The sequence below is a fragment of the Zophobas morio genome, unplaced genomic scaffold (assembly GCF_036711695.1).
Source record: "Zophobas morio isolate AGI-343-1 ecotype UQ-CSIRO unplaced genomic scaffold, CSIRO_AGI_Zmor_V1 ptg000021l, whole genome shotgun sequence".
NCBI classification, from domain to species: Eukaryota; Metazoa; Arthropoda; class Insecta; order Coleoptera; family Tenebrionidae; genus Zophobas; species Zophobas morio.
Window position 1 is genome coordinate 15,774,740 of NW_026972126.1, and position 12,064 is coordinate 15,786,803.

At 40.9% G+C, this 12,064-nt stretch overlaps 3 protein-coding genes and 1 non-coding gene across 4 annotated transcripts; 2 read left to right on the top strand and 2 right to left on the bottom strand.

Annotated features, from left to right (window-relative positions):
• Positions 1-3: 3 nt before the first annotated feature.
• LOC135133180 (histone H3.3A) lies at positions 4-3,081 on the bottom strand. Its single transcript, XM_064061480.1, has 3 exons — positions 2,972-3,081; positions 2,326-2,616; positions 4-606 (listed from the first exon to the last, which is right to left on the bottom strand). The coding sequence occupies exons 2-3, from the start codon at positions 2,605-2,607 to the stop codon at positions 478-480; spliced, it is 411 nt and encodes a 136-aa protein (XP_063917550.1). The 5' UTR covers positions 2,608-2,616; positions 2,972-3,081; the 3' UTR covers positions 4-477.
• A 5,037-nt stretch (positions 3,082-8,118) lies between these two features.
• LOC135133174 (large ribosomal subunit protein uL3) lies at positions 8,119-10,621 on the top strand. The gene is made up of 7 exons (XM_064061473.1): positions 8,119-8,214; positions 8,492-8,684; positions 8,733-8,901; positions 9,063-9,198; positions 9,459-9,645; positions 9,862-10,064; positions 10,239-10,621. The coding sequence occupies exons 1-7, from the start codon at positions 8,212-8,214 to the stop codon at positions 10,578-10,580; spliced, it is 1,233 nt and encodes a 410-aa protein (XP_063917543.1). The 5' UTR covers positions 8,119-8,211; the 3' UTR covers positions 10,581-10,621.
• LOC135133385 (small nucleolar RNA U43) lies at positions 8,353-8,430 on the top strand. Its single transcript, XR_010281173.1, has one exon. It is a non-coding gene; the product is annotated as a small nucleolar RNA U43 (small nucleolar RNA).
• LOC135133176 (diphthine methyltransferase-like) lies at positions 10,565-11,811 on the bottom strand. Its single transcript, XM_064061475.1, has 3 exons — positions 11,643-11,811; positions 11,150-11,593; positions 10,565-11,098 (listed from the first exon to the last, which is right to left on the bottom strand). The coding sequence occupies exons 1-3, from the start codon at positions 11,809-11,811 to the stop codon at positions 10,629-10,631; spliced, it is 1,083 nt and encodes a 360-aa protein (XP_063917545.1). The 3' UTR covers positions 10,565-10,628.
• Positions 11,812-12,064: the final 253 nt, after the last annotated feature.

The window sequence follows — 12,064 nt, forward strand, 5'->3', positions numbered from 1 at the left end:
ATGTAGATAGAATACAGAGTCCTTTATTAAATTAAAGTATTTTCCTACAATTTACTCTAAAAAAAAAACTTAAGACAAACCTTATCATACCTTAACTCCTATTGAACATTTATTTATCCATGTACTGCAATTATAAACAAAACTGAACCACATATTTGAACACTTTAATTTATTAATTACGATAAACTACACATTTAAAAAGTGGCAGAATATAAAGCCGTCACGTAATTCCTCATGAATCTCGAGGGGCAGTAGTTGATGGATAAAAAGTGAATATAAGAATATATCTACTGTATGATTTTTAAAAAAACATGTTACCGCTGATTCATCAAATTTCAAAACTCCGTTGCGACAACACCAACGATTTTGTAAAGTGAAAAAACGAAGACAGTAACTATATGAAGAACGAAATATAACTAAAGAAAAGAAAAACGAACAATGTAACCTACAGTGAATATATAAATATTTCGAAGATGTTTATGCACGCTCTCCGCGGATTCGACGGGCCAACTGTATGTCTTTGGGCATAATGGTCACCCGTTTGGCGTGGATGGCGCATAAATTGGTATCTTCAAAAAGACCCACGAGGTACGCCTCACTGGCTTCCTGAAATTAGAATAGAATTAGAAATAATCACGAACTCTTTATCGTTATCAAAATTTCACTTTACACAAAAACCTTCATTCCGATTTCAATTAGTTTAATCTCTTCTCAATACAAAGAAATCTGATAACGTCGATCTACAAAAACAATAGGTCTCGAAGTATGGACCACCTCGACCCCGGTCTCGATATGTATCGTTTTTCATAGTTTGTAATATTAACCCGCAAATTAACTTATCACTAACACAACAACTTTATCTGAGAATTACATGATAACCATGTCTGATTATCCATAATGGGTCGTGTTTATACCAATTTTGTTTAATAACTTCCTTCATTAACGTTGCATTCAAATATTGATGCCACTCTTGACTGAAATATTAAAGATAAAACAAATCTCCGAATAACAATAACATTAAAAATACGATCGGGTGATCTCTTGACCAGATACTTCCCCACCCGAAAACTCGTTTCAATATTATAATAAAGCTGCGATATGCTATCTTTATTCAGCTACACTCATTTATTTAAAAATGTTTCAAAGTCGAAACACATGCAACAGCTTCTTCATAATTACGTCAATAATTCCATCACGTGACAAGATGCATTAGTGAATAATAAATGCCACTTATTAAAATTATAGGATACTGAAACTCGCGTCGCTCGTTAAATTCCTGGAATGTCGGAAATTATGAAAATTTAATCAGAAACAACAATCGATAAACACGACTACTCCAATTGATGCTCTTAAACATGTATTTAAGTCGTAACGCTCTCCACGACTACTAATTTTAACTCTACAAATAATAATACAAAATTGTCTATTATTCCGCGAAAACTTTGCAAATTATAGCGTCTAGATGATTACTTTTTGTAATTTACGAAACTGATTAATTCGCCTGCATCAGATTATTTTTAAATGTCAAAAAAACAATTAAAAAACGCTACTGCTGCATAGGTAATTATTATTATTCATACACAATGTACGTGATTTACTAACACCCAAAAATACCCACCTTACGTCATTTTTCTTGAAGATCAAGGTTAAATTACCAGAAATTTTAACAAATATATGCAAAAAGAAAATTGTTATTTAACTATGTACAATACTAAAATTTCAGGGCAATCAGTCTGTAGTTACGGATATCACGTGTCTAATAAAATCGCTTTGTCGTTTATACATCATATGATCCCGTCGCTAATTTAAATTTACGTAATTCTGATAAATCAGTAACACAGTGCAAAAATAGTCCACTATTAAAAAAAACGCATGATGAAACGAAATTCAAACGGTTTTTTACCAATCACAATTAACTATTGATCACGTGACGACCCTCTCATTGGCAGTCATAACTGTCAAAAAAACACCGGCCAATAACGGTCGCATCCCAAACCCTGGAACTCTGAACGCAGCCATGATCAATAAAACACTTAATTTTGGCGGCAAATTTAAACCAGGCGCGACATCGTCACCAAAAATACACACAGTGTAGTAACTCCCACACGGCCCGAGTGTGAGACTGTTTACCTCCAACGGCAGGAGATCAACCCATCTCTCTCCGGCTCCATCTCACACACACGCATCTCTGTCGCTCCAATTTACATGTTTTCCCCAAGGTCGCAGCAACCATTCAGAAAAAAAAACAGTCTCTGGATCATTGATCCCACACCAAGAACAAAGCCCCGGCTACATTTAGCCCCCAACACAAACACTTTGATGTACCTGGAGGGCTCCGATGGCAGCAGACTGGAAACGCAGATCGGTCTTGAAATCCTGTGCGATTTCTCTGACCAATCTCTGGAATGGCAGTTTTCTGATCAGCAACTCGGTGGACTTCTGGTATCTGCGGATTTCTCTGAGTGCCACTGTTCCGGGACGGTAACGATGAGGCTTCTTCACGCCGCCCGTGGAGGGGGCGGACTTCCTGGCCGCCTTGGTGGCGAGCTGCTTCCTGGGGGCTTTTCCTCCCGTGGACTTACGAGCGGTCTGCTTCGTACGAGCCATTTCGTCTCACTTCAACACACAAAGTTAATTACGGCGTTCCCGCCAAAAATCAATACTCGCGACGGCAATTCGGCGCTCGGGGGGCGCAGCCCCCCGAATCCCCCTAATACAGCCCCCAGAAATCGCGCTGTCGAACGCGGGAAAACGAGGCCCAGGTGGCCGAGAAATGACGAAATATGACTCATGCGAAGACAACAACATGGCGGCCGCGTATAACATAACAATGAAAATCGGGAAGTGAAATCTTCGGGATTTTCGCGGGAAATCGGCGCGGAAAAGCGCGCTTTTTGCGATTGAAGGGTGTATGGGGGTGTAAGTGGAAGAATTGCGCACATTTTGGGTATTAACTCAACGGAAAACTCACCTTTTCAGCAAATTTTAGCGAATGGAACAATCGGACGTGTTTCACGTTACTATCGAAAACAAGCAAGCGACGAGAAAGGGGAGTGGAAGTAACGCTTGGATCAGGTACACTCTGGTAGAATTATTTTCGAATGATTTGATTGGTGAGCGGGGATGAATCGGAGGTGTGGATTGGTGAGATGTGACGACGCGGATTGGCTGACCTGGAAAGTAATGCGCGCCAAGTTTGACTTGGGGTACGGGGAAACTACGGCGTGAGTCACGAGTGACGTTTTTACGGTTCCTTTTGATATGATTCATTCATATTTTGCTTTGGTTGGGGTGCGATGGCCGGAAGTTGAAGAAATTATTTATAGCATGGAATAATTTAATTTAATTTTTTTTTATTACTACTGTAAATCTGACATCCATGATCCATGTATGCAAAATTTTGAACACCATCAATTAGAAGTTGGATTATTAAAATTAAAACTTAATTATTAATTATTCAAATGTGAATTTTAAATTTGATTATATTGACAATGCGTATTAAATACTGAAATAATAATAACTGTTTACTTTGAATCGCACTTATTGGAATGGAAAATACAAAGTGTGAAATTACTGGTAACAGTGTTACAACTTTTAATTTTTGTCAGATTTTCTAACCTTACAACTTAAACTAATAATATTATAAATTAATTAATTAATAATAATTATTAAATTTTGATTTCACACATCTTCAGTGAAAATTTATCAGACACTTTCGAACATTCAATTGTCTTACCCTGACAAAAGTGTCAGTTACGTCACGCTAAATTTTAGTACCCCTTTTAAAAATTTATTGTGGCTATGAGTACTCTCTTTGAACGCGAAATTTGTGTCCAGGACTTGGACGATGAGTCTCCTCTCACCAAGGAGATCACTTTGGGCCTGTCATACCGTGCCCTAAAAAGTACAAACCAGACCTTACCCATCAAACCCAAGCATTCGCCCATCAGTGCCCCTTTTCGATTATGCCGTGCCTTGCAAAAGTCCCACCGCAGAAAAAAGAAAAACTTTTGCAAATGCGCAATGATGTCGTCCCACCATTCGAACTACACCAACATGACTTTGCTGGATAGAAGCGTCCTGACCCAGGAGAAATACATGGACATGTTGTCAATCCCTCAGCGGTATTCCTACATCAAAAGAAAAAAACCTCGGAAGAGAGCTACGCCAAAAATTTGTTGCAAATGCAAAATCGAACCTTGTTCTCCGCGTCTGATCCAGATGGCTATCCCTAATAAAAGGTACGTTTTGGAGAACTGGAAGACGTACCAGGATCGTCTACCAGCTGAGATCCTGGCAAGGTTCGACCAAATTCTGAAAAGCGGTAATAACCTGGAACCGCGAGAGGCCAGGTATTATTTTAAGCAGTTGAAGATGAAGAAGAATAAGGAAATAAGGAGAAGAAAGCGGCGCTGTAAAAGAAGAAAGGAGATCAAGAAACGTGGAGACTTGATGTGGTTGAAGTGTCAAATCGACCAAACTACTTGTGCAATGGTGACTTATATCATGACCGAGCCTTTATTGACGTTGAACTTTAACCAAATGATGACTTCAGATGAGTTACTAAAGTACTTAGCAAGTCAGAAAGTTTTCTGCATAAAAAACCGCAGTACGAAGAACGTGTACAAGAAAACTGTCATTGAAATTAGCGACAAGTTAGTGAAGTGGATGGACACGATGAGTTTCTTCGCAGACATCCAGCCCTTGGACTCTAAAGAGAAGATAATAGAAATACCATCCCTTGAAAGTTTGCTGGAACAAGAAGAGGAAGAAGAAGAAGAGGAGATAGAAGAGGAACTCGGTGAAGAAGAACGTCTCAGAGGAACCGAAGGCGAAGGAGAAATGGAAAGCGAAGGAAGCGAAGCTGGCGAAGACTTCGAACAATTCCTGGCACAGAAAATCGTAGACAGAATCACCGGGTTCGGGGAAGGCGACGAAGGTTCATTCATGGATATGCTGAAAGGTCTAGACGAAGACATCCTGGAGAAACTGATCCAAATCCTATCAGAGTCCCCGGAAGACTTCCTCAAGGAAGGAATAGACACCGTGAACATGCCCGGAGTGGCCTACAGCGACATTCTCGAAAAACTCAAAGAAATCCGCGACGGGAATCTACTGGAAGTGCGCCGCGAGAGGCTTCAACTTGAAGAAAAAATGATCGAGTGGGCCAAAATCAACGATCCGGACCGCGTAGACGACAAAATCTTGGACAAAATACACGAAACCTCCACGATTTTGAACGAGTGGTTCAAGAATGTTGGTCTTTCTTCGTTCCAAGATAGGGGTCGAGGTGCGGACGGGTTTGGACGTAGTGACGACGAATGGGGAGCAGGTGAAGAAGACATGGATGAAATGAAGCCATTTGAAGAACTGTATGGAAGAGGCGAAGGTAAAGGAGGAGACATATTAGCCGGAGCAACAACTGACGAAGAAGCAGGAGACGAGTTCAAGGAAGCCCAGCAGGACATGGGGGGCGCTGATTTCGGACAAGGGCCGTTAGAAGGAGGAGAAGGCTACGGCGACATCGACGAGCTTGAAAGAGAGTTCATTGAAGAAGGAGCGATACGAGAGGGCTTCGCACCTGGAGAAGGTGAAGGTGAAGAAGGTTTAGGTGCACCAGGAAGTGGAGGCTTTAAAGCAGGAGATGAAGGGTTAGAAGGCCTTGGAGCAGGAGAAGGCTTTGGCGCGGGAGAAGGCTTAGACGAAGACGCGTTAGCAGCGGAAATGAAAGCCTTAGAAGAAGGCCTGCTTGGTGAAGAATTCGGTGAAGGCGTTGAAGGTTTGGAAGAAGGTGAAGGCTTTGGACTCGGCGCCGGAGAAGGCGAAAGCGAAGCCGAAGGAGAACTAGAAGAGCGACTATCCGCTGAACTCGAGAGACTAAGTGGCAGGCTTGGTATCATCCGTGGCCACAAACCATCCGTGGTCTATGAACACACCCCCGGAACCATCTGCTGCTTGTCTTTGAAAATCTGGGCCGTGTGGTTGCTTGAAATCGCCACTAATGCCCACAACTGGACGAAGTGGATTGCCGACATCATCAAGCAAGTGCGTTACTACTGTTCTGTTATTAGAGGCGACGTGGTGCTTCCAAACGGAGAGAAGAAAGTCTTGTATAAGGAAGAATGGAGGAAGTTCGTGGCGGACACCGAAGAGAAGGTGATCGCCTGGAGGCACTACAGCAAGCACGTCAAGGACTTGTCTAACGAAATCATAGAGAACTTCCGCGGAAAACCGGTCACGTGTTGTCCGAAATGTCTACAGGATCATTTGATCAAGAACGTGGTTACTGCACACGAGACACTACAGGCGTTGACGGAGGCTATTAACTGCGCAGAATACTGGCAGAGGTGTCTGGATAGAATCGTCGAACAAACCAGCAAGCTTACAGATATAGAAGTGAAAGACGACGCTGCAGACGTTAAATCTTTGTCGTCTGAGGAATCCTACACCATAGAAATTGAAGAACTGAGTCGCATGCCGACGGTTGTCCCCGTGGCTTCAGAAGTTAGTTATGGGTCCGTGTACGAAATCGAGGAGCTGTCGATACCACCAGACCGCGGTTCAGATTACGAATTAATAGAAATTGGATCAGGAGGGGGCAAAGGACGGGTCACTATACACGAAATTGTAGAAATCAGCGAGTCAGTCCCGTGTCCACCAGAATCAAGTAAAATTAAACTACACCAGAAAGGTAAAGAGGCTCCCAAAGCAAAAAAACCGAAAAAAAAATAGAAGTTTTTTGTACTTGTCCTGTATTGTTAAATGAAACCAGATTTTGTTTGAGGCCGATTTTTATTTGTTGCTTTCTAAAGTTAAAAGACTTAAAAACTTGTCTTTATTTTACTTCCTAGAAAATCGAAATAGTACCAACCAAAGAAACAACTGCTTGTTGAAAATTTTTGTCAAAACATGTCACGCTAAATTTTGGTACTTTAATAAGTTATAGTGGCTATGATTACCTTTGTCCAAAATTTGGACCATGAGTCGCCCTTGCCTAAAGAATTCAACTACGAAAAATGATACTTTGCAGACAAAACAATCTGGGAAATGTTGCCTGTCAAAAAATATTCTCCCTTCAATGTCTTTTATGTCTGGACAGTCTTCTACCATCCAAATAACAGAACTTCCCTGCCAAGCCGCCTGTTCTTCAAGTACAGTAATAGAAATTGAAGAAGTGCAGGCTCCGAGGGTCAAATGTTCCAGCCACGACATTGTAGAAATTTTTCCAGTAAAAGACGAGAATCTTTTAGCCTATCATGACATTATAGAAGTCGGTGCATCGCAAGTGACGCAAGAGTGCAAAGAAGAAGTAAAACGGGAAAAAAACACCAAACGTAGCAAATCTACTTCAGAAATAAAGAAAAAACGCAAAAAGCAATAACTCTCGAAAGAGTGAAATATATTGTACGGCTAACTAACTACATTTTATTTTGAATGTGATTTTTCCCTTTCTATTTCTGCTAGTCGTTCTAGAATTTGGGAAGTTTCGAGACTGTGTTCTTGGTTATATTTCAACGACACACGTAGTTGGTGTTCCTCCAAACCTTCGATTCTACTATACAAAGACTTCTTTAGTTCCTCGTCTACGTCGTTTTCTTCACGCAGAATTCCAAAATAAACCATAAATATTGTGAGGCTGACCACAATGACATACGGCTCATACCACAACCGCACGCTTTCATACCCAACTCTGGAAGTCTTGGCCTTCCATTCTCTAGCAGCACTCGAGGTGAATTTAACTGGGGTATCGAGCTCGTCTACCAAGTCTTTGGCTTTTGTTGTAGTGCTTGCATGAGAGACACTCAAAGCAGCTAACCTAAAACTGAATTTCGGTTAAAACTTTGGTTGATTGTAACAGCGTGTCTTACGTATTGTTTGGTTTCGTGATTTTAGCGGTCAATTGTCGACTAATAGTTAAAAATCGATTAATTAACATTTTCGTGATTTTTTTAGAAAAAGTGAGGTTATGTAGCTGCCGCGCATTGTGTAACAAAACAAATGGAATTAGTTAGACTGAAGCTTACATATCGATCGATATTGAAATTACCAACGATCGTGACATTATTTTATCAATAATATCATTTTTTAGCCGGTAAAGTGGGTGCAAAATTAAGAATGATTTAAATTTGGCGGGTCCCAGTGGCGCCCCCTAACCAGTATATAAATTGACGTAATCACCGTTTCTCTGCCATTTTGAAGTTTACGAAAGAGATGGTAAGTGCTGCAGAACTTTTTTCTTCAAATATCTCCAAAAATATTGGTCATCCTTGTATGAATTTACTTTGTACGCAAACTATTTACTTTAAAGAATCCCTCAAACGATTTATCAAGCACTATAGTTGCTTTTTTTACATGATGATTTAGATTTTTTGTGTTTATGGTTAATACCGAAACAACAATGTGGATATTATTCTAGGGCGGTCTGATTTTCCTACAAGTTAATCTATACCGCGACTTCGGAGATCAGTTAATAATGTGCTTTTATTTTCAGTCGCATCGTAAGTTCAGTGCCCCCCGCCATGGGTCCATGGGCTTCTACCCCAAGAAGCGGTCCCAGCGTCACCGCGGTAAAGTAAAGGCCTTCCCTAAAGACGACCCATCGAAACCCGTGCATTTAACCGCTTTTATCGGCTACAAAGCCGGTATGACCCACGTGGTTCGTGAAGCAGACCGGCCTGGCTCTAGTAAGTCTCACACTTCCACGTTTTAGCAAACCTAACCTCCGTCTCTAGAAATCAACAAGAAAGAAATCGTGGAAGCCGTCACCATCCTGGAAACCCCACCCATGATGATCGTCGGTGTTGTTGGCTACATTGAAACCCCACATGGTCTCCGCGCTTTGGCTACAATTTGGGCTGAGCACTTGTCGGAAGACTGCCGCAGGCGCTTCTACAAGAACTGGTGAGTCTCGATGGTGATTTCTCCATCACCAGCTAAATGTAACAGCTCTCCTCTGCTAAGCACGAGAGAAGTGAGTCCACTGAGACACCATGTGTTGAAGTGTGGCTAAGGGACAGCCTCCTCTGAACGCATGAGGTGACCCTTTTGTTGTTTGATTAAAGGTACAAGAGCAAGAAGAAGGCTTTCACTAAAGCATCTAAGAAGTGGTCTGATGATTTGGGCAAGAAGTCGATCGAGCGTGATTTTAAGAAAATCATCAAGTACTGCAAAGTTGTGAGGGTGATTGCGCACACACAGGTTAGTTGAGTTGTGGTTAGTGTTGACGCGATCAGTGCAGGAGCTTACCCTCCGGCTGGCGGCTCGGGTGTAACTATTCAATGTTGCACTTGCTGCAGTGTCAGAGAGCATGTGCCCTTCGGGAGGCGCAGTGGGCATATTCCATAATCTTTTTGTAGTCTCTGGATGATGACAATTTGACAAACCATGCTCACTACAGACTTTTCTATTTAAATATTTATTAAATTTTTATGATTGTCATGGTTGTTTATTTTTGTTAGATGAAACTGTTGAAGCAACGCCAGAAGAAAGCGCATATTATGGAAATCCAACTGAATGGTGGTAGCGTTGCTGATAAGGTCCAATGGGCCAGAGAACACCTCGAACAACCAATCCCAGTGGCGCAAGTTTTTGGTCAAGATGAAATGATTGACTGCATTGGTGTCACCAAGGGTAAAGGATACAAAGGTGGGTCACCTATTGAGTTTGATAGGTTTGAAATACTAAAGTGTGAAAACGCTTTGCATTTTGGCCTGATTAATTTACTAACCTGTGATGACAAAACATGGGTGTGCCTTCAGATGAGACATGAAGATACCACCATGCTGCCTTCCTACTGATCCATTTTCTAAAAATATATGTATAGAGTGATTATGGAAAAAATTTACACTTTGACTATTACAGGTGTAACGTCGCGTTGGCACACCAAGAAACTACCAAGGAAGACCCATAAAGGTCTGCGCAAGGTCGCTTGTATTGGGGCTTGGCATCCATCTCGCGTGTCATTCACAGTGGCCCGTGCTGGTCAAAAAGGATACCACCACCGTACTGAAATGAACAAGAAAATCTATAGAATTGGGGCTGGTATTCATACTAAAGATGGCAAGGTGTGTATACATTGATAACTATTTAATAATTAAAGTTCTACAATGATGATAAAACTCCGAGCCAAAAGGATTATGAAAACATAATGATCTTAGATGATAGGACTGATCATTTTATATTTAATTAATTTTGATTTTGTGTTTTGGCAAAAATAACGTTTTGTGTTTTCAACACAGGTCATCAAAAACAACGCCTCCACTGAGTACGATTTGACGGAAAAAACCATCACCCCTATGGGTGGATTCCCCCATTATGGTGAAGTTAATAATGACTTCATTATGATCAAGGGTTGCTGCATGGGTCCTAAGAAGCGTGTTATCACCCTTAGGAAATCCTTGCTGGTTCATACCAAACGTGTGGCTCTTGAGAAGATCAGTCTTAAGTTTATTGATACATCATCCAAATTTGGACATGGTAGATTCCAGACGCAAGCCGATAAGGCTGCGTTTATGGGTCCACTTAAGAGGGACAGAATTAAGGAGGAAGAAAAAACAGCTGCACCTACAGCTAGTTCATAAGTTTATTGTACATATAATACAATAAAATAAGTTGGAACGATTTTGAGTCTATTGATTGTTTAACCCCACTTGTGAAACACATAAGAGATTGTCGTAAAAGGAACAAGTTGCTATGAGAGCTTGTTCCTTGGAATTTATGGGTGAAAAGCTCCAATCAGCACCATATGAAATATTTTCGTGTTTGTAGTAGCTGTCTACTATTTCTAAACATTCTGGGTTGTTTGATTTAATAATGTGGACACCGCCTAACATGCAAGCTGCCAATAAATGTTTATGGTAAAATGGGTCCCATTTGAGCCGCCACAAAGTACCAGGTGTTTTTATACAACTTGTACAATTTTTTAAAAACCGGATATCCCACAATCTAACTTGAGTGTCATAACTTCCAGTTGCTAAAACGTATTCGCGTTTGGAATTAGAATGAATTGAAGTAACCCCCGCTTCATGGTTCCTGTTTCTAGAAACCGGTTCTAATCCCGCTCTTTTGTCAAATTTTAAAAAAACGCAGTCGTCTCCACCTACAAATAACTAAAATTGGTGGTTGTTATTACAAACAAGTAGAAATTTACCACTGAAGAAAATATTGGGTTCCCAGTAATAAAATGCGGCAATCCAGGCCTCAAAGTCGTGTCCATTCCAACTCCCGTCTCTTACTAACTCGTTGTTTGTAAATTTAAACCTATGAATTTTACCCTTGGAGTCGCTACAAACAAGTTCAGGCTCACTTGACTCATATTTACCTGTTGACCAATCTAGAGACAATACAAGAGTTTCACTATCATCATCCTCTAGTTGGTAACTTGTAATCAAGTCTAACTGAACCGTGTTTGCGTTTAAAGCATAAATTTCTATAGTTTTTTGCGCGTTTGCGACCCCCAAAATCGAACAACCATTAACAGGATTGTGGCACCATTTTTGGTCAAGGATAGCCGCTGTTGGAAGGGTTTGAAGCAGCCGCAACTCCTCTAAACTCACGGAAAATAGTAAAATGCAACCGAAACGCTCACGAGGCGCTGAAATTAAATAAACAATAAAAAACAAACTTTGTATATTCAAACCTACCATTAGTATCATCCTTAGATTCTTTTAATTGATAATTAGCACACACAAAAACGTTCTGGTGTGGCTCGTGGGGGCACCACTCCACCGAATCTGCGTTAAAATCAGTTTTATACGTATGCAAAGTGGTTATTTGTTTACATGGGGGCTTCTCATCACTGTCATCAGACATTGTTGATTGTAACCTAACCTCACTTTTTCACGTGGATTGAAAATCGTGACGATAGTGCCTCACCGAGTGCGTTGGATATTTCTCTTGCCAAATGTGTGAATTTCGGTTGATGTGAGACACCACAAGGGGGTTACACTTGTTTCAAATATCTATTTAGTAGTTGAGGTTATGTTGACATGCAACTTAACCCCACTTTTTGAGCCGTTGCTATGATTCTTCCAAATAATTTAATCGATGCCAGTTTAGCCCGAAA

Bases quoted from the DNA above. Each gene is read 5' to 3' on its own strand.
- LOC135133174 (XM_064061473.1), top strand. The intron at 9,646-9,861 runs GTGGGTCACCTA...TGACTATTACAG, and splicing joins CAAGGGTAAAGGATACAAAG to GTGTAACGTCGCGTTGGCAC. The intron at 10,065-10,238 runs GTGTGTATACAT...TTTTCAACACAG, and splicing joins TTCATACTAAAGATGGCAAG to GTCATCAAAAACAACGCCTC.
- LOC135133176 (XM_064061475.1), bottom strand. From the start codon at position 11,811: ATGTCTGATGACAGTGATGAGAAGCCCCCATGTAAACAAATAACCACT. The intron at 11,594-11,642 runs GTAGGTTTGAAT...ATTTAATTTCAG, and splicing joins ATCTAAGGATGATACTAATG to CGCCTCGTGAGCGTTTCGGT. The intron at 11,099-11,149 runs GTAAATTTCTAC...AGTTATTTGTAG, and splicing joins ACCCAATATTTTCTTCAGTG to GTGGAGACGACTGCGTTTTT.
- LOC135133180 (XM_064061480.1), bottom strand. From the start codon at position 2,607: ATGGCTCGTACGAAGCAGACCGCTCGTAAGTCCACGGGAGGAAAAGCC. The intron at 607-2,325 runs GTACATCAAAGT...TTCTAATTTCAG, and splicing joins CTGCCATCGGAGCCCTCCAG to GAAGCCAGTGAGGCGTACCT.